General features: G+C 45.8%; 1 protein-coding gene across 4 annotated transcripts in view; it reads right to left on the reverse strand.

Annotated features, from left to right (window-relative positions):
- The window catches only part of LOC116955283 (protein Aster-A-like), a 33,293-nt gene extending 12,262 nt beyond the window's left edge, over positions 1–21,031 (reverse strand). Inside the window, exons 1-6 of one of the 4 annotated variants that reach the window (XM_032976284.2) lie at positions 20,529–21,031; positions 6,877–6,950; positions 4,963–5,047; positions 3,878–3,981; positions 2,934–3,029; positions 1,929–2,009 (exon numbers count right to left, since the gene is read on the reverse strand). In XM_032976284.2, the coding sequence (XP_032832175.1) occupies positions 1,929–2,009; positions 2,934–3,029; positions 3,878–3,981; positions 4,963–5,047; positions 6,877–6,930 (420 nt within the window). In that variant the 5' untranslated portion in view covers positions 6,931–6,950; positions 20,529–21,031. Of the gene's footprint in view, positions 1–1,928; positions 2,010–2,933; positions 3,030–3,877; positions 3,982–4,962; positions 5,048–6,876; positions 6,951–12,622; positions 13,244–13,409; positions 13,514–20,528 lie in introns of those variants that run through there. The other 3 variants (XM_032976265.2, XM_076074944.1, XM_032976274.2) reach the window with 3 other exon arrangements.
- Between the last annotated feature and the right edge of the window lie 1,307 nt (positions 21,032–22,338).

Raw genomic sequence — 22,338 nt, forward strand, 5'->3', positions numbered from 1 at the left:
TATGATAATTACCATCTCAAAGTACTTTAGACGTTTCAATTTTATTTTGCTTCAACAGGTGAGAACTCAAGAGACCAGGATAGTCTCATTTGCCAGAGTGACATGGGGTGTTAGTATGCCAGTAGGGGGCGATGATTGCTACGAGTAATTTGCGGTGTCATTCTCGAATTTGGCAAATTTGGCCCCTGACGCCGGCCCACAATGGCCCAGCCTTGAAATAGGCAATTTCGTCAGGGGAAGGAGCCGGCAACATAGAATTATTATGGTTGTTACACCACAGTAATAACCAGGGCGGCCACCACATTCAAACCATGAACCTCTTCAAGCAGGGGCCAACGCGCTGCCGCTGAGCCGTGTCACCAGCCCCAAATCGCAATACAAGCGGTGAGGTTCCACATGCGGTGAGGTTGAAGAACAAATCATGAACAATAATTATCTAAAATGTCTATAAACTAGTCAAATTTAAATTTTGACTTCAAACTTTCGTGACTGCAGGAATTCACATTCTATGGTTCTTTCAGTAAAGTCACGTCGATAGAAAAATTAATAACAATAAAATAAAAAATAAAGTGAATAAAATAATAATAAAAATATCACGGCATTTCGATCGCAACACAAGCAATCGTCATCAGGGGAAAAAAAGAGTTTATTTTTTTCTATCTACGTGACTTTACCGAAAGAACCATAGAATAGTCAAAATTACACAAGAAATTAAGTAACTAAACAATACAGATTTCCAAAGAAGCTTTTACAGTATGAACATTTGCACAGTACATTCCACACCACCAACAGCAGAGTTGTATGCACATTACATCAAGCCCCGGTTGCCACCTGCCTACGTCCTGGTCAGTAGAGCAGTACAGCAACATCCATTGTTGTATTGTACTGATATGCTTCCACATATATGCTCCCCACGCTCACTAACTTACACTGACCAGCACGGTGAAGTGTGGTCATATAACCCTCGCAATCTGCACAGGCATAATGGGGGCCCTTACAACTACACTCGTGTGTACACTCAGACACACCAAGTCATGCACAACGATTACGCGAACATTTGCACACTTCATTACACACGGCTACACAACACAAAGATACATCAAAAGCCTACCCACACAGCTTGCACATCTACAAAGCATAACCACAAGGCAGGTTGACCTTGTGATGCCCAGCCGCATGGCATGCGCACCCCAACACAACATTTGACTGCGCTGCACGACACCTCCACACAACACAATGTACTTCATACAGCAGTGGATAGACATTGGCTGATGATGATACGAAACACACCAATGTGACATTTACATTTGCCCAAACTTACACCAAGGCTGCCATCTATCGCTTCAAGGTCAACAGATTATGGATAATGCTGATGATGCTGCTATATCTTGCCATTACTGCACAGCATGTTAATCGATCACTACAGAATTAAGCGGTAAGTGGTCGAGACTAACGAAAGAATGGCAGCCAAAATAGAGAACACACCCACGGGGATGTCAACCGCGGATTGATAGAGCGACAGAATGATGAATTCAGCTCGTGTGCTGGGACTAGCTGGGATTGTTTCTATGCAAGACTGTGAGAGGCGGCAATGTCTTGGAGAGGCTGTCATGCGATAGTGGACAGATCATGGTTTATTATTATCATTATAATGCCGCTCTTTGTGTTTAGTTTGTTGTCCATTCCCCTCGCACCTCCGATTATCACGGTTGGCTATGTACGATGCTAAAGAAGTTCAACATACATACATACAATGCTTGCGGTGAAATTACTTACCTAATGGTGTTGTAAACATTCTATACAGTGATGTGTGAATAAACAAGTCTATATAACAGGAAGTGTGGTGCATGTTGCAACAGAAGCAGTGCTTTAGTCGTGAGGTGTATGCGAGGAATGAAGTAGATGGTGCGCAGCGTGCCATGTGCTACCTTGTCAAGCAAGGAGTTCTGCCAGAGCCGGAAGATCATGAGGAACGCTCTGTCCCTTGCACCCAACGACGAGAAGAAATACTGCACCCGCAGTCACACGAACATCACACCACACCACATGTGTCCCGAACCGCACAAAGCAACAAGACGCATTGCGCACATCACTCTCACCAACCACAGTACGAACGTGCACCTCGCTTGGTACAGATGCAGTTGACTTCGCCACTGCTCACCGGCACACAACACTTTTTGTCGGAGTGTACGGCTATGCATAGTGCCATGTCCTTTTTTTTGGTGTGTAATCAGGTTGTGTACAGGCATGTACCAGCTTACCCAATGCTCAGTGAACCAGAGAATTCAAACATTTATGTTTAGAATTTTAACTATCCAGTTTATATTGTTTCTCAAATACTGTTTATTTAATATCGTTGTTTTTCCACTCATTTAGCTTGCATGTAACATTAGTATAATATTTGCAAGTAACGTGATACTATATACATACACCTTAATACTGGCTGGCATCCCAGTTTGCCTGCGTGCTGCATTCCCATTGTGTAGGAATCTTCACTAACCTGCAGTGACTCGGATGGTGAACCGTGATGAAACAACCCCACAGTCAACGCACCTAAAACGCGCCACCCCCCACCCCCACCACAGGACCTCAGCAGCTCTGAATCCACGAGCCCTGGTGTTGGCCAGGATGGTGAAGGCCCCCCCCCTCACCCTTCAACAAACCGCAATGACCAGTATGGAGAAGAATGGTCGAACAACCCCCATGATTTGGGACAACCCTTAATTCAGCAATAGATTGTCAAAGGGTTGTAAATAGCTGTTGTTGTGATGATATTAGGTGTGATGGGCAGTATTGTGGAGTGATACGTTACAGTAGAAGGCATCGCAAGCGCGACTGCTGTGACGTGGTGTAGTGAAGTGGGGCTGTGACGTAGTACTCACAGGAGGGTTTAGTGATGTGTAATGCTGCAGGCTGGTGGGAATAATGCTCACCTTTTCATTCTGCGTGCACACCTGAATGGCATTGGGAATGACCCTCGCTGTCCTTTCCTTCGTTACCGCAGTAATCTCCTTCATCTGAATTGTCAACTGCAATACACAGCGCACCACAACATTCACCCCAATACCGCACACAAAGACAAAGACCCCCCCCCCCCACCCCCGTATAGCCTTAATAGACTTTTGGGCCAGGTGTTGTTAGCGAGTGCCTAGGAAGGCCGACACGGCACACAAGGGGGTGGGTGGCCAGCACCACGATCCGGCCGTCATTGCCTCCCGAATACCAATGTTTATACATTGGACCAGGTACTCATTTGAGGCCGAGTTTGCCTACGGCAGGCCCCGGACCAGTTCAGATAATCGTCACTGGTGACACGGGTCGCCGGTCCGTAAATGGAGTGTGCTATCCACTGCGCCACCATTCCCCACACACACACATGGTAGTTTTTAGTACTTGTTCCGATTTCTGTTTGCTTCATTGCTGTGATTTAGTTTTTGTCGTCAATTTGGTGACCCAGGCCTAATCAGAGGTGTGGGGGAAGGACAACAAACTAAACACAAAAAGCAATTATAAAGAAGTGAGTTTTAAATTTAGATTTAAAAATGCATAGCTATAGTGGTTTCTTAATATCAGAAGGAAGAACATTCCGGTAAACAAATGATCTGGTGATACCACGTTGGCTTTGGTGCATAAACGAAATTAACAAACAAAAAAACTCAAACCGCTCAATAAAAGTGGCCTGCAAAGGGAAAATATAGAAATGTGCTACTTTTCAGGCAATGGCCCTTCTTCAAAGTACAAGTTTATTTCGCCTAACCCAAAAATCAATAATGACGTTAATAGTGCTGTCTGTTTGGTGCTGGCTGCTTGGCGTTTTAGCCCTTTGGGCCTATGCTCAGCAACCATGAACAAAAAACGCTTCGACAATCACACGCACCAGCGTCTCCCAGCGAAAGATGTTGGAGTGGAAGCAGAGCCATCCCTCGGAGAGGTAGAGACGTCCGTGAACAAGTATGTCTCTCTGCAGCGCGCACGAGTAGTCTAGGAAATGTGCGCAGCGAGCGACATGAACACAATTAGTGTGGGGGGGGCAGCACGCTCGCATTTACCCCCGGCACACAGCTCAAGTACCCCTAGGAACGCTGTGCACAGCGTGGGCAGCACACAAACCACACGCAAGCAATCTCATGTGCACATGCAGCATCGCAGTCTGTAAGCGGCAACACACACACAATACCCCCGAATTAATTAATATGACAGCGACAGAGTTCAAACAACACGATACAAAGAATGCACAGCGTACAGAGCATGTGTCTCCCAAAACGTGCACACAGTAAAAATGACAGAGCACACACAGCACACAACAGTGTATGCAGTACATACATTCACCACAGCAGTGCACACGATCTCCTGCACGCCATACAAGAGTACGTACATCACATACCGTGCGTGATAGGCACATCTCCACCGGCAGTGTTTACAACTCAAGTCGGTGTGCAGTACAGCTGCCGCCACACACGTGCTTGTGTATTCACGTGAAGTGTCTGTGTTTAGGTGCAACGTCCATTCCTACAGGTGTGTGCAAGCTCATGCACATTTTGGTGTAAATGCAAAAAACAAACATTCCCCGTATAGCCTGATCAGTCTGTTGGGGAAAGTGCTGTTAGCGAGCACCTATGAAGGCAGGCATGGCACACGAGCGGGTGAGTGGCCAACACCATGCCCGGCCGCCTTTGTCTCCCCAGTGGTGATGTTTAGATACCACACCAGGTACTCAATGAAGGCTGAGTCAACCGAGCAGAGACCCATAACCGGTTCAGATTATCGTCACTGGCAGTGGCCGTGAACTGTAATTGAACTCGGGTCACTGGGTTCGTAGTGCAGCGTGCAACCCGCTACACCACTGCTCTCCTTTGTGAATGCACACACACCCACACACACCGACGTTGCTGCTCGTGGCATTGCATTGACAGTACGGTTGTGCGAGCGTGTGCACGTAAGTGTAACAGCAGAGCCTCGTACCCACGACGAGGTGCTCGTTCTCCGGCAGTTGTTTAAAGATGCGTCGGAAGTCATCATTTCTCTGCCGGTAGGGGGCACTCCCTCCCTACAAAGACAAAGATCCACCATGTAACCTTGTTTAAAAAAAACTTTTGGGGAACGTTACATTGGCGAGCAACTACAAAGGCTGGAACGGCACACAAAGGGGGTGGGCGGTCAACACCACACCCGGCTGCCTAAGTCCCCCCTGTGCCGATATTTACACACGACACCAGGTACTCTGTTAAGGCCAAATCGAGCTAGGGGGGGGCAGGGAATCAAATATTCACCATTCATGGGCAGGCTCCGAACACACACACGCCTATCAGTTAGCACCTAACAAGTCTGGCACAGTCCCGTGTGGCCTGGCTTAGCCATACCCCGATTAGATGGCGATAGCGTGAACAAAAGACTTGGCAACGCTATAACTCTCGGGACATAACTAGCTCGATAAATTAATAAAGCTAGCTAGCTATAGAGCTAGCGACAGAGATATAGAGATAGCTTTCGACTTGACAATAAAAATAAACTTGGCATGAGCTCCCGCACTCCCGTCCGCCACGCGGCTCGATGGGCCGCACCCGTCTCTACTGTTCAGCGACCCGTTGGCAAGCAATTTAAACAAGCGAACGTTCAAAGAAGGCTTTAGTTGATACATGCATTCCGAAGCTAACGTCTATCCTTTATTTCCCGCCATGGGTCTGAAGTTGTAACACAGCGAGGCATGGCACTGACCCCTTGCCACCACAACTAGTTCCGAGGGTGGCCCCGGTAAGAACGCAAGGCGCGGAATGAAATCCACGCTCAGCAGTCTGCTTGGTGTTGTCACCCAGGTCCGCTTGGCGACGGGCTGACCCGGTAAGTTGCCGTGGTAATGCCTGGCTGAACCTAGTTGTCTGGTTTGTGAACCGAGTCGGGCAAACAACAACCCAGTTTTCAAGAAAACATTCGTGAACAGCAACGTTGGTTCAGAGCCAGCCAAGCCCAGAAAGCATCTGGCGATACATTTTATGCTTTTTGTCAATCCTTGACGTAGTCCTATTATATTCGTTATTGTACACATATTGTTTAGCTAAAACTAATGAGAAAATATGTTGTACATGATCTTTAGTTTTGCCCAAATTTATCCTGAGATCTAGAACAGCTGGTGAAGGTGTACCGGAATCAAAGTGATTAAATAAAGGGGTGGACAGTAGCAGGTTAGAGTGCTTTTGGCTGAACTGAACAATAACAAGTTACATACCAATGTGAAAAAAGTTATTAATCAGTGCCCTACTACCCACTGTAACATATAATTCACAAACATGGTCATGCACAGCAAACATTGAACAAAAACTGAAATTAGCACAAACAAGCATAAAGAGGTGAATGCTTATAATTACAGTGAGAGACAGAAAGAGGAACACATGGATTAGAGAATGTATGCAAGAGAAATAGATTCAAATTGTAAAAAGAAAAAACTAAGTAGGCAGGACACATCGCTGTAATGGATGATGGCTGATGGTCAAGAATAATTATAGTTGTATCCAAGGAATGGAATGGGTCCGAGACACGTCCACCATAGAGATGGAGCGATGAAACCATCTCGTGTGCAGGTGCCAGGTGGATTATTACATCACAGGATCATAAGATGGTGGCAGCTGGGTGGGATAGGGGGGGAGGCCTTCATCCAGTGACCATGGTTAATCATTATAATGAAGCATGACATAGCATTTCCAGCGGTATAATTGACTCACAAATAACTAAATCAGTTACCTGCCAATTTCCATCCAGTGCACCAAACAGAAATGATCAGCTACTGGCCCCTCAGTGGTATAGGAATGCTGTTAGATATTTAAACAATTGAATGTTATACTTGAGCAAGTCCTTCTGAATTTGCCGCTTCTCCAGACTCACCCTCTCAACAGCGTCTGCCTCTGCTCCCGCCGCCTTCTTTACTTCCGAGTCCATTACGTCGGAAGATCACACACCTAAACACAAACACGTACCCACACGCCTTTAAACAAATACGACAGGAACACTGCACAAAAAAAACACAGCAAACCACAGCAAGAAACACTCTGTGGTTCTATTCGGTAAAGTCACGTAAAAAACAAAATAAAATAAAAATTCACGACGTTTCGGCCACAACACAAGTGGCCTTCATCAGGTGTGTTGTGGCCGAAACGTCATGATTTTGTTATTTTTAGTTTGTTGTTTTTTACGTTACTTTACCGAACAGAACCAAAGAGTATGGATCCTTGCAGTCACGAAAGCTTCAAATCTAGAACACAGCAAGAAACGCCAAACTGTAATACATGATTTATTTTTCGCTGTGGACAGTATTCTGTGGGGCATTATGGAATAGTCTACTGCTCGATGAAAGCCGCCACATGGGCCTGTGATGGTTTAGAAAGGCCGATCTCCCACATCCAGCCCCAGTGGTGGTGCAGCCAGAACCGCAGTCCTCGTCAACGTTTTGTGGCAAACTCTGCACTCCCTCGTAACTAATTACTCAATTGGAATATACATAGCAATCATTCCCCCCCCCCCCCACACTGTAAAAACTAGACAGGAACCCTCGCGGAAAAAAAGTCACGAGACTCAGTGCAGTAATAATAATAGTAGTAGTAATAAGCATGGCAACGTCATTCTGCACCATAAAATAGCTGGACAGTGTGGTAACTCTATTCGAGCAGCAGCAGCAACAACAATAGGACAGACGTGGCCGACAGGTGAGGACGTGCCAGAGCAGCGACAGGGCATTTATTATTTACTGCGACCCTACACGTGCGGACACTCTGCCGCACTCACCCACTCGCACAACCACTTGCTCACTGGCCTGACCCATTGACCAACTCGCTCACCTCTCCCCAACCCCGAGACTGACTGAATCAATTGCATCCACTTCACCCGCTCGCTCACTCACACACCTCATGGTTCATTCACTTACGAAGCATCATACAAATTTTTTAAAAAAAAGTAGATTTTGCACTTTAGGGGGGTATTGTCCACTTTTATTTTACAATATAACTCATGGCGTGGTGGGGTGGGCTGAGAAGGAAGATGGCACGGCAAGGTCTTGGCGAAGGAGCAGCGTGATGAGCCAGTTGTAAGCTTCGATTTAAAGCTTTCGTGACTGCAATGATTCATCTTCTTTGGTTCTTTCGGTAAAGTCACGTAGAATGAGAATAAAATAATAAATTGATAAAATAAAATAACACAATAATATTCTCACGACGTTTCGGCCACAACACAAGCGGCCTTCATCAGGTGAAGGGGGCGAGACTGTCTGGTAGGACAGCGCTGGAGTGAGAGAGCCACGTTCAGATCACGGCTTTTAAGCTGTGTGAGAGGAACAAAGAGCCTTAGAGTCGCGGCATCTCTTCAGAAAGGTGAGAGACTCGATTAGTTGAGCCTTCTTATCCCGAAGTCTGTTGAATGATCTTAAGGATGTGTGGAATCCCTCCCCGTAGAGGCGGTTAAATTTCGATTTAAAGCTTTCGTGACTGCAATGATTCATCTTCTTTGGTTCTTTCGGTAAAGTCACGTAGAATGAGAATAAAATAATAAATTGATAAAATAAAATAACACAATAATATTCTCACGACGTTTCGGCCACAACACAAGCGGCCTTCATCAGGTGAAGGGGGCGAGACTGTCTGGTAGGACAGCGCTGGAGTGAGAGAGCCACGTTCAGATCACGGCTTTTAAGCTGTGTGAGAGGAACAAAGAGCCTTAGAGTCGCGGCATCTCTTCAGAAAGGTGAGAGACTCGATTAGTTGAGCCTTCTTATCCCGAAGTCTGTTGAATGATCTTAAGGATGTGTGGAATCCCTCCCCGTAGAGGCGGTTAAATTTCGATTTAAAGCTTTCGTGACTGCAATGATTCATCTTCTTTGGTTCTTTCGGTAAAGTCACGTAGAATGAGAATAAAATAATAAATTGATAAAATAAAATAACACAATAATATTCTCACGACGTTTCGGCCACAACACAAGCGGCCTTCAACTAATCGAGTCTCTCACCTTTCTGAAGAGATGCCGCGACTCTAAGGCTCTTTGTTCCTCTCACACAGCTTAAAAGCCGTGATCTGAACGTGGCTCTCTCACTCCAGCGCTGTCCTACCAGACAGTCTCGCCCCCTTCACCTGATGAAGGCCGCTTGTGTTGTGGCCGAAACGTCGTGAGAATATTATTGTGTTATTTTATTTTATCAATTTATTATTTTATTCTCATTCTACGTGACTTTACCGAAAGAACCAAAGAAGACAGTTGTAAGCTATCTCGTGGTGGGGGGGGGGGATTGCAAGTTCTTTCCTTATTGAATACATCACCAGAGTTGCACAAAGTCATTGAAATAGAACAAAGCGGTGGAGGAAAAGCCTGATAATTGAGCGAAGGGCAACACATCTTATGTGTAGCTGGGAAATCGCTACACCAGATTTGTCTAACTCCTGCACTCAATACGGTACTCCCAACTCTCTAACCCACTCAGAATGAACTCACTCAATACCAACAACACTACCATTCGGTATTTCCACTCACTTAAACCACACCGAATCAGCTTGTTTCATATCACTTCACACCATCATTTCCACACTCATTTCATAACACTTTCTTATCACATGTATTCATGAAGTTAATTCCTTTTCCACCATTGAGTCACAGGCTCCCACTCATACATTCATGTACAGTACTCACATATTTCAACTGATGCACACATCCACCTATTCATCATATATTTACCCGCTCCACTTGCAGACTCATCCATTTACACATCCAACCACTCACTATGCTCATGTGGCAAGCTGTTAACTCCCTTGCCTGGTATACAGAATGGTCGTGGGATCGATCCCGACTCTGACGCCTGCTGTATATTTGGAGTTTTCATTTTCTTCCCGTGGTGGCGTGGATTTATCTCCGGGTACTTTGATTTTTTTTCCTCCACATTTAGAAACGCGAGTTTAGAGTATTTGGCTGCTATAAAATCCCACGTGAAAAGCCACTTCGTTGAGTTCTCATTTGTGGCCATGTCGCTTCCGAAAACGACCTTTAATCTCAGTGGGCCTTATCTGGTAAAATTAAAAAAAATATATAGCTTTTTAAATATATAATTTTTAGTTTCACCTACTTAGTTAATCGTACATACATATACTCACCCATGCAACGATTCACCCACCCACTCATTCAAGTTATTCATGAACTTATATATGTACAGGATACATTTTGATTTAAAGCTTTCGTGACTGCAGGGGTTCATATTCTTGGTTCTTTCGGTAAAGTCACAACGTAGAAGGGAAACAATAAAATAATAAAAATATAAAATACAATTCTCACGACGTTTCGACTGCAACACAAGCAATCATCAGCAATCAACAGGTGTTGCAGTCGAAACGTCGTGAGAATTTTATCGTTTTATATTTTTCGACTGCAACATAAGCAATCATCAGCAATCATCAGGTGATGATTGCTTGTGTTGCAGTCGAAACGTCGTGAGATTTTTATTGTTTTATATTTTAATTATTTTATTCTTTCCCTTCTACGTGACTTTACCGAAAGAACCAAGAATATGTGCAGGATGTTTAACTTATTTAGCACTTTACGAAGCCAACTCTGCTCACATTCACTTACTCATGCACACCTCACCTAGAAACTCAAGCCTCCATCCATATACTGACTCCTCCACCTACTCACTCACGGACCCAACTGCTCTTCAACTACCCAGGCACTACTTAACTATCCACGCACTCATTATCTGCCCACCAACTAATCACACACGCATTCAGCATCTACCGAAACACTGACCTCTCCACTCACCCAGCATCTCAGTTTTCAGTTTAATTTGTTAGGTATAGCCCTGTGAGCCATGCGGCTCTTCACTCGGGTGCAACCGCAACAAACAAAAACATGAACAAGGAACATCTTAAAGTGACTACGCGCAACAGAAAAATTCAGGAAAAAACAGCAAAGTCTTCCAGAAAAAGCACCGTATATCAACACTGTGTGCAAACATCCCAGTGCGATGCAAGTCAAAAAATAACAACCATAATACAATTTAGATTAAAGTTATCAGTTTAACTCTGTCCTACAACAAACAAGTATGACTAAACCAAAAAGTTTTCGAAATCACCAAAATAAAGCTATAAAAACAATGTACCAGTGATCATAGGAACTGTAATAGACGATATACATAACATTTACGACCAAACTTTGCAGCCATAGCTGGCAGCATGAGTCACTCCATAACAGCAGCAGTATCAGTAGGAGTATCAAACATTTTCAATGCACCTTTAAAGATCAGCACACTATAATCAACCCACCAAGTTATCACCCCACTCACCCATCCACTCAGCATCTACCCACCAACTTCTGACCCATTTCACACTCACTCACCCGTCCACTCACTCAGCATCTACCCACCAAGTTATCACCCCACTCACCCATCCACTCAGCATCAACCCACCAACTTCTAACCCACTTCACACTCACTCACCCGTCCACTCACTCAGCATCTACCCACCAAGTTATCACCCCACTCACCCATCCACTCAGCATCAACCCACCAACTTCTGACCCACTTCACACTCACTCACCCGTCCACTCACTCACTATCTACCCACCAGGTTATCACCCCACTCACCCATCCCCTCAGCATCATCCCACCAACTTCTGACCCACTTCACACTCACTCAGCATCTACCCACCAAGTTATCACCCCACTCACCCATCCACTCAGCATCTACCCACCAACTTCTGACACACTTCACACTCACTCACCCGTCCACTCACTCAGCATCTACCCAAACACTGACCCCTCCTCCACTCACTATCTACCCACCAAGTTATCGCCCCACTCACCCATCCACTCAGCATCAACCCACCAACTTCTGACCCATTTCACACTCACTCACCCGTCCACTCACTTAGCATCTACCCACCAAGTTATCACCCCACTCACCCATCCACTCAGCATCTACCCACCAACTTCTGACCCACTTCACACTCACTCACCCGTCCACTCACTCAGCATCTACCCAACAAGTTATCACCCCACTCACCCATCCACTCAGCATCTACCCACCAACTTCTGACCCACTTCACACTCACCCGTCCGCTCACTCAGCATCTACCCAACTTCTGATCACCCAACTCACCCTCACTCACTCGTCTATCCACTCACTCACTCATTCACCCCACTGTGTGACATCTCCAGGGAGACATCGCCACCGGTGTAAACTAACCCCGCTGTGAGACACACGGCGTGAATGGCTTCACACACACCCGGCCTGTCCGTCTCACATCGATCAACCACCACCTTACAGACACAAGCTCAAGCAAGCCGGCCTTTACACGTCTCCAATTGCCCTGTCCTGAGCCCGTGGCGAAATTCCACGTTAACGTGGCAGGTGCCAATCACTGGTTACGCCCAACACAGTGATACTTGTTGTGTCATTGGAGCTCCTTTGTCAATCCACTGCTGGATGAAGCCCTCACCCGCGCGACAACGCCGTGCTAGTCGCGGATATTGTTTGACCATACTTCACCAATGGTTGGCCACGTGCGTGCGAGTAAGTACGCGTTAGCTAAAGATGTATCAACAACGAGGTGCACTTAAAGTGGAAATAATACATTTTAATTCAACACTTAAAGCGAGCCACTCACCTACCCGAAGCCGGAGGGGGTGTGGAAGGAGTTGTGGTTAAGGGGGCGATCGAGAAAATAAATTATTGGGGTCGTGGAGGGTGCTAGAGGAGGTGAGGTGGAGGAGGTGAGGTGGAGGAGGAGGTGAGGTGGTGAAGGTGAGGTGGAGGTGAGGTGGTGGAGAAGGTGAGGTGGAGGAGGAGGTGAGGTGGTGAAGGTGAGGTGGAGGTGAGGTGGAGGAGGTGAGGTGGAGAAGGTGAGGTGGAGAAGGTGAGGTGGAGGTGAGGTGGAGGAGGTGAGGTGGAGGTGAGGTGGAGGAGAAGGAAAGTGACAACAGATGAGGAAGCGCTACCGCCTAAGCGTGGCGCGGCACGGGCGAGTGGCGGTTCTAAGCAAGAGGGGGGGGGGGGGTCAGGTACGGGGCAAAAGCAGAGGAGCGCGTGAGACACGTGGCAGTCAGGCTAGGGGGCAGCGACTGGAAGAAGACACGACAGGAGTGGGGGGTCCCCGCGATCCCCCGAATCCCTCCGCCCCCCCCCCCTCGGAGGTAATTCGCCGTCGTGGGGGAGCTCCCCCCCCCCACACACACGACTACGCGGAGCCTCGCAACAGTCACCCCGGGACGCCCGTGCCCGGTAAGCGACAGCTGCATGAAGAGGCGGAGAAAAAGAGGCGGAGAAAAAGAGGGGGTATCGCGACCCCACGCGGGCAACTGACGAGTACAGAAGTGGCGAGAGTCCCCCCAACAGGACCCCCCCCTCTTCACCCCCCCTCTTCACCCCCCCCCTTCACCCCCCCCCCCGCTTACCTGTAGCGAGGGGGCGACGGAGTCTCCCCCTTCCCGTATCCGCGAGGTCGGAGCCACGCCCATCTCAATATAAAAACACGCCCACTAGGGGGGGAGTGGGGTCATCCAATGGGGGATGCGCCCGTGTTAAAGCCCCGCCCTATTACACCCCCTCCCGCCTTCCCCACGCCCTCCGCAAACGGCGCGATGTCATCACAACAATGCAGGTGGCGCATGGGGGCCGGGCGGATATCGACCGCGCGAGTCGATTCTGGAAAATGCGTCGCGCGACGATTCTCAGGAATCGACTCACCGCTGTCCGCACGTGCCGCTGACGCCGCTGTTTGTTGTTGTCCAGGCTCGTGTTGTCGCTACTGTACGCCTATTGTCTCCGCGCGGGCTGTTATTTGTCGGCGCTGTCTCGATTGCCTTTTAGCGCACTAATCTCGCGTTTGTACTGACTGCTCACATTTGTACAACTGTATATGTACTGTCCCACATGTGTACTGTCTGTACTGCCTCGTTCTCTGTATTTCCTCGTTTGCATTGAACGTGCGCGGTCATTCTCAGCAATGATGATTTTTGTTACTTGTGTCTACTGCCCGTGCCAGTCTCATTTGCCCTTGTATTCGCTGACTTGATTAAAGTCGGCACTGGACTGTCTCGTTTGTGCAGTACTGTATCTTCATGTAGTATAAAAGGGGCATTGCCCGAAACGTCGCCTATTGTATGGTTATTTTAAGGCCACAGTTGTATTGGCGCGTGTGTGGCGTTGTGTATGTACTGTATTTGGTTTATTGCCCGTACTGTACCGTCTTGTTTTCTACTCTCGTGTTCTGCGTGTACTTGTTTTCAATCTGCAACGCATCGTTTATCCCGTCCGGTTAGTTACCTACCGCCTTCACAAAATGATCAACCAGAGGGAATACGATGCGTATAATTTGCGTGCATTGACACTAAATGGATTTACTGAACGCAAAACTACAAATTAATCGATGTTGCCAGGCGAACGGACTGCCAGTTGCTTTGACAAAGACTCGGCAATGGAGCGGCGCTCAGCTGCATTGTTGTTGCTCATTCGTATTGGATGACAACCGTTGCCAGAGTTCAAAGTTCTAATTGTTGTAAGCATACCCAGTCGATGTGGGTACGGTTTTTTTAATATGCAAATACTGTTTGGATTTATGACAGCGCCGACTATAGCCGCTATCAAGAAAGTTATCGTTTTACTTTATGAGAGGCATGTCATCGAGGGTCAAAATGTATTCAGTCTGGACTTGTGGGGGGAGGAGACCCCAAGGATGGTTGGGGGAACGGTGATCCGGACTATGGAGCACCAGAGAAGAATGGGCAGTCTGAAATTTATATTGTGATATAAAATTTTCCTTATCGATTGACACCCACTCTTTGCGCTGGTATGGGGTGGTTTTTGGCAGATCGTATTACGTGCTTTTTTACGCATTTCCCTTAACCGAGAGGATGATGAAACTCACTATCTCTGAGTTGTTTGCTTTTGCGTAGATAATACAATGACAAACCTCGGGGATACCACTTAAGGCCAATTTCTGGTCAAGTTTGACCTCTGGATAAGCGCAGATAATCGGTAGATTGTGTCACAAAGGTTTTTTTAAAATCCTGTTATCCGTGCTATTACAAAGTGGATATGGCAGTGACTTCTAAGTGACTCCTATCAACCCGTACAGTTTACCCGTATTCTTGTTCAGGGATATTGAGTTTTCAGGTCCATACGGCGTACAGCCATTTAAATACGGCCAAAAAAGTGTGTTTCTCCCTTGCGATGGGACTTTGTAGGATGAACGTTGAGATTTATAAGGGCACGGGGTGACCAATAAAGTGTGAATTGGTCTGTAATAAGGTAGGCACTGATAAGGGGTTGACAGGTATGGTAACGTTACCATCACCTCCATTACTATCACCATCTTGATCATAATCTACAATGAACAATGTTGTTGATGACGCGTTTCGTGCAAGTTGGCTTTGCAGAGCCCCATTAACTTGCCGGTATTTATGACTGACTTTTGTAGTTAGTCTATAAAAGGGTTACGTTTAGCTATTCACCCTTGTGAAATCCCATCCGACCACCTGGTAACAAAATATACACTTCTACAGTCCGTTTGTAAATCCACCGTTGGATGAAGGCCTCCCAATGTATGGGTGGTGTGGGTTATTCAACCTTACTCCACAACGCTGGTCAGTACCGGTTGGTGAAGGTGCAGGTTCTGCCACTCTCCTACCCACAATACCATGGTGGTCACCCATCCAAGTACTATCCAGATTAAAACCTGCTTAGCTTCCAAGGTTTGTCAGGATCTGGCATATTTGATCAATATAGATGAGAGCCTCAACACATCTTTAAATAATTATTTCGTGAAGAAGGCCAGTCAGCCAAAACCTTTAACAAAAAAGTATTCCCATATGATTATAAGATGACCCATGAAGTAAGACGCACCCCAAACTTTTGTCCTGAGTCAATAAAGTTATACAGTAAAATTCTGGTCACACCTATCAGATTATAATATACTTATTGCTTTAAAATACAGGGAGGGAAAGTGATTCTGTTTTATAATCTGGAGAATGTGTTACAAGTAATACACCTGTTATTCCAATACAGTAAACATCGTGAACGTGTCGTGCTATTGTTTTTGATTTACAGTGCTTCTAAGGTTGCTACATATCAATCACACGAGGAGCTGTAATTCTAATTTTGCTTCGCAAAAATTTTTAGTTCCATTCAACCCTTTAAATTTCCTTATAGTGATTTATTTTCTAAAAAGTTAATTGATGGAATTTGGATCATTATAACCACTACCATAATGGTCCTAACTCCTTTCCTAACCACAATAGGAATGTGGAGGCAGTAGCCTTTAGCATCTATATGTAGTCATTATATAGGGATATGGTTGTGATGCGATCACGAAGCTTTGTATAGATATTCTGTATGGGCTACTGTAGATAAAGTTCAAGGTTATCCTTAACTTAAAAATATGGATGAGAAAGTAATAATGTTATGAGTCAGGTGTAATAAAGCAACAAGAAACAAAGCCTTTACAGGTGTATGTGGAGTGTACCTTGAAGCTTACGACAACATCACATGCAGCAGCAAAGTTTTGTGAACACAAGCGGGAAGACAGTTGCATTAGGTGAGGCAGGTGTGTAGAATAGGGCCATTGAGACGTTCTTGGAGGACTGGGATAAAATGTCATATGAGGCTCCCTCTAAGGTGCCTGCGAGCTGTTCTAAGGCCCCCTTGAAATCTGCAGCCTGGGAAAAACTCGCTCCTGGCTCACCTCCAACCCCGTCTCTATGGCCCTCGTAGGAGAGCAGGATAGCCAGACGCCTTGAAGTGAACACCCAGGCATCGGTGACCAAGTAGCAAACCTATATCCAGTTGAGATTCTGAAAGGGGCGACCGTTAAGGCTGTGTTTCGATTGTACAATTGCAAAACCTGGCAGAATTAAAACCCGTATGCATCTACCAAATATCTCTCCCAGAGTGTGGCAGCATCACCCCAGAATTCATCCCACAGACGACAGCTATACCACTTGCTCTCTAGTGTTATGTGCTGAACGTGATGTGACATGACGTTGCTTGGCCATCATTCCAGAAAACCCCAGGAAGTCACGTGTGTTATGTCCTGTGGTAATACAAGTTGCTTTTGTGGGGACGGCGGTATATATATGTCACGCATCTAGCTGATCCTTTCACCTTAGTTGACCTTCAGCTGACCTTCAGCTGCTGATCTTTGAATACCACTGTGAGGAATTCAACATTACGGTAGTTGTCCGATGAGCAGACTCGCCCCCAACAAACCAATGTGGAATTTCCGACACTGGATCAGTGCTATAAGGAGGACGTTAGCAGTGCCTCAATGCTCATATGAGCAGAAAATCACTTGATTTTTTGATCATTAAACACCTGCTGTATTTGCAGCTACAAATTATTCCAGTGGGCCAGTGTCAAGAGGCAGTGGCACCAACCACGGATAATTTTGCTCAATCAGCAGGGGACGTAACATGGAAAATTACAATTCGTAAAAGCGTCAACAATGGGTGAGAGCATATGCTTTAGATTAATTAACTACTGTATTTTTGATTTAAAGCTTTCGTGACTGCAGTAATTCATATTCTTAGTTCTTTCGGTAAAGTCACGTTGAAGGGAAACAACAAAATAATAAAATATATATAAAACAATAAAAATTCTCACGACGTTTCGACCATAACACAAACGGTCGTCTTCAGGTGTGTTGGTTTGCATAAAATTATTTTTAAACGGTGTATTTATTTATTTATAAAACGTTAGCGCCACGCGCAGCGATTTGGCAGTTTATTTAGGACTAGTCCATCTATATTCTGAAAAGAGGAGGGGGGAGACGAATTTTTTTTAATGTATGCTGTCTGAAAGCCACTGTAAGCGTGAACAATCAATTAATCCACAACAATGGGTGAGAGCATATGCTTTAGATTAATTAACTACTGTATTTTTGATTTAAAGCTTTTGTGACTGCAGTAATTCATATTCTTAGTTCTTTCGGTAAAGTCACGTTGAAGGGAAACAACAAACTAATAAAATATATATAAAACAATAAAAATTCTCACGACGTTTCGACCATAACACAAACGGTCGTCTTCAGGTGTGTTGGTTTGCATAAATTTATTTTTAAACGGTGTATTTATTTATTTAAAAAAAACGTTAGCGCCACGCGCAGCGATTTACCAGTTTATTTAGGACTAGTCCATCTATATTCTGAAAAGAGGAGGGGGGAGACGAAATTTTTGTTTTAATGTATGCTGTCTGAAAGCCACTGTAAGCGTGAACAATCAATTAATCCACAACATTTAAATGATGACGTCACCCTGATGCTCTATTTAAGACCGGGAGCAGGTGGAGGGCTTCACTATTCTGGTAAATCGCCCGATGATGCTGGATGTAATTACCAGCGAAACGTCGTACTCAAAATTGTAAATGTTGTGGATTCACTCTTCAACACACCGGTGGGCTAAAGTAGTGAACAATTTGTCTTTTGTCAACGTGACACATTTTTTACTGATTGGCCGTGTCGGGTGGTGGAGGGTTGCGACACATTTATAAATAACGCGATCTAACCCAAAAACTACTTTTTTATGAATAACTACTGTATGTTGGAAAACCCATCGACATTTTTTTGTTAAATACATGTAGGAATCTTGATTTGAAGCTTTTGCGACTGCAGGAATCCATACTCTTTGGTTCTTTCGGTCAAGTCACGTAGGTAAAAATAAAATAAATCACGACGTTTCGATTTCAACACAAGCGACCGTCATCAGGCGGAACCGATACAGCAGGAGAACTGCTCAGCAGTTGTCCTGCTGTATCGGTTCTACCTACGTTACTTTACCGAAAGAACCAAAGAGTATACATGTAGGAAAGCTACAGAGTATTAGAACTTTTGTTAGTGTGTCCTGCATAAGGGTAATGAGTGTTATACATTGAGTAAAATATTTCTGGGAGAAAACCCCACGTGTATCAAGCTGTTGACATCTCTCAAATACGCACACGTGTCCCAAGAACCGATTCTCTGAATTGCCAATCCTTAGCCACGTCGCAGCCCAGCACGTGGATAATTTTACAGCGCGATCGTTTTTCGTAAAAAAAAATCCGATTAAACTTTTATACAGACTTTGGTCACGTTGACCTGAAAAAGATGTCTAAAAGAGGAAATATGAAGTCGGTACAACCAGGCCAAAGTAACCTTATTATCATAAGCCTTGGGCCAACAAAAAACAGGGTCGACAGCCTTTATGTCAGCGCAGTTGCACATTTAAATCCCCTCTGTATGCGTGCAGATGTTGGCAGCGTGTACAGTAGTAAACAATTATTTGTGTGATAGAAAGGTCTGCATTTTCTGCAGATGAAAAGAACTGGACGGAGTAAGCCATCATGGCACCAACAATGTTTCTCAGACAAGAATAATGCGAACTCCCCCTGTAGTCAATGTTTTTAGTAGGTTTAAAGACAACCCCAGGATGTTGTATTATGTGTGTGGGCCTTGGAACACTTTAATGCAGACAGGAGTTTTACTTCACCTTCATATTGTTGGCGCTTTGGCTACATCTTCACAATCCTATGCAAAATATACTTTTGTTTAAAAAATAGTGGATACAACCGTAAGAATGTAGAATTTCTGCTGCTGCATCAGGGACACAAGCATCGTTGAGACATGCCCCATACTGTTTTGAGGATATTTTGTTCTATAATTTTGCGCCCTACATGCCGGGGCGTCCCAGAGCGCTTCACACGCGATAGACGACTTGCATCACACATCTCACCACATTTGAAAGTGCACTTCCAAGTCTTTGGGGTGCGTGGCACACGGTAACTTATGCCTGCAAGGTTGGTATAGGTCTGCCAGTAGGGGGCGATGATTGCTATGTGTAATCCAAAAGGATCCATTTGCTAAAAGTGAGCTAGGTTTTGCCCAAAACCTGGCCAGCTGGCTCAACAACTTATTAAATTAGTAATTTTCGAATTCGGACCGTGATGACGGCACATAATGGGTTATCCATTTATAATGACGGCAGGGGATCTTTAACATTTACCATGAAGCAGACGTGTGTTTTTTTTAGGTTAATACACCATCCAGTTAGAACCGGAGTAGCCTACCAGATTTGAAACTCGATCCTTTTCAACTTTGTGACTTTACGAATACATACACACATACTGATATTTTTTTACAATAATGCTAAAAGTTAAAATAACATGTAAATTAGTTCATTGCAAAGTATCACATTTTAAATAGTTCAGTAATGCGTAAATAAATGCACATCTTTTCAGTGTCTCATTTTCAAAAAAGCTATGACCATTTGATGTTTGTAAAATGATGATACAGGCAAAGCCCAGCTTGTGACACGATGGGGGAACCCTTTGCGAATAGCAGTAAGATGCCCCCCTCTTAAAACGAGGCAGAGGGTAAGCGAGGCTCGGGGTGAGGGAGGCACGGGGTGAGCGAGGCACGGGGTGAGGGAGGCACGGGGTGAGCGAGGCACGGCGGTGAGCGAGGCACGGGTGAGAGGCACGGGGTGAGCGAGATCCGGGGTGAGCGAGGCCCGGCGGTGAGCGAGTTGAGCCGATGCAGCACAGACCTGACAAATGCTCAGGGGCAGGAGATGGCAGTGACGAGTGGAGGAGACGGTCGCGTTCAGCAGTGACAGCAGCAGAGGTGAGGCGGTGAGTCGGAGAAGTCAGAAAAACGTCAGGACCTTTGCCGGGTGCTGGACTGGCCAATAGCAGGAGCTGGTTAGTGGAGGTTAGAGCGAACGTACACTTCGTATTTTTACAGTTTGCAATTTATGGAATTTACCGTAGAGTTGCAACAGGTGTTGATTATAGTCACGTTTGTAAATTCAGCAGACGATGCGTGAAAAGACAAGGTTTATCTGCACGAGAGATTCAATGTTTGTCAATTGAGTGCGCGGTCGAGTGACACATCAACGACATATTCGCACCGCCGTGTACACAATGTGAATATGAATGTATATCCACAGTCGCCTTGCCTCTGCTCTACTTACACCTGTTCCTAAGCAGGAGTGGCCAGGTAGCTAAACTTGGCGTGTTCACTGAGAGCGCTGGCATCGCAACGCGCCTCAAGGGGGCCCACCCCCCGCCCGGCCTTGACGTCAACACAGAGAGCCCCCCCCCTGCCCCCCCCTGGCTCCCCTCGTCTCTCGTGGGACCCCCACTCCACTCCACCCACCCTGGCTCAAGGGCCCTCTGCGCCCTGCCACTGTGAACCTGCTGCGCAACAGACCACGCAGATACACAACCCTGCTCGCTGCAATAGCAGCAGCACATATTTCCACACAGGGAAGTGTTGTTGTGTAATGTCATGCGTGACCGATGCAAAACAAAGGTTGTGTGGCCTGGCAAACGTACATCAGAGGTACGCGTTGCAAGCCCTGAAATTTTCTTACACACGCTGGGCCAGGCATCTTGGAAGAGTTTACCCCCCCACCACACACGACTTGTCAATGTAATAATAGGAGTTTCCCCCTTTTTTTCTGGCAACAAAACTGAAACCTTTTTACAAGGATTCATGTCTGCATTAACCACAATACCTGCAGTCAAAATGCAAACAAAAGACATGCTATGATAATATATGCATTGTCCTTGAAACTGGTTGGTCCACACCAAGGGACGGCTTCCTTTCGAGCCTTGACCCAATTGGTGCTCGACCAGATGTTTTTTGTTTGCATTTTGACTGCAGGTATTGTGGTTAATGCAGACATGAATCCTCGTAAAAAGGTTTCAGTTTTGTTGCCAGAAAAAAAGGGGAAAAACCCTATTATTACATTTTGGTACTGGCAAAGGAGGTCTAATGATGACTTGCCAATTGTATGTATGTTGACATTATTTCGCACTGTACGTAACCAACCGTGCTAATCGGAGATGCGGAGGAAGGACAACAAACTAAACGCAAAAAGTAGTTCTCAATAAATGAGTTTTCAATGGAGATAATTTTAAAGTGCATAGCTCCAGTGGCTTCCTAATATCGGAAGAGCGTTCCAGACGGCCGCAGGAGCGCATCTGAAAGCGCTCGATGCAGCGAACCGTTGTTGCTCGATGGCCATCCAAACGCCGCTGCGATGATGACCGGGGATCGCGTGATGGTTTATGTACCTTGAGATCAACAAAGGTAGTGTGGCTCATTTGTGGCAAGCACTTTGTGTGTAATGAGTGCGACCTTACAATGCATTTGGATTGTACATATACAGCACTTTTCGTACGCGTAATCTCTGCTGTTCGCGTTCTTGGTTAGAGTCCGCTTTCGAAACTCACGACCCCCACTGGGGAGGGGAGGCCCCAGGAGCACGCAGTCGCAGCAAGGCTGCGTGTGTTTGGGTGACACCTTCATGTCCCACGGGGCACACAGTGACCGCGATGTCCCATTCTGTA

The sequence above is a fragment of the Petromyzon marinus genome, chromosome 3 (assembly GCF_048934315.1).
Source record: "Petromyzon marinus isolate PM22_M1 ecotype Great Lakes invasive population chromosome 3, UKy_Petmar_22M1.pri1.0, whole genome shotgun sequence".
Classification (NCBI taxonomy): domain Eukaryota; kingdom Metazoa; phylum Chordata; class Hyperoartia; order Petromyzontiformes; family Petromyzontidae; genus Petromyzon; species Petromyzon marinus.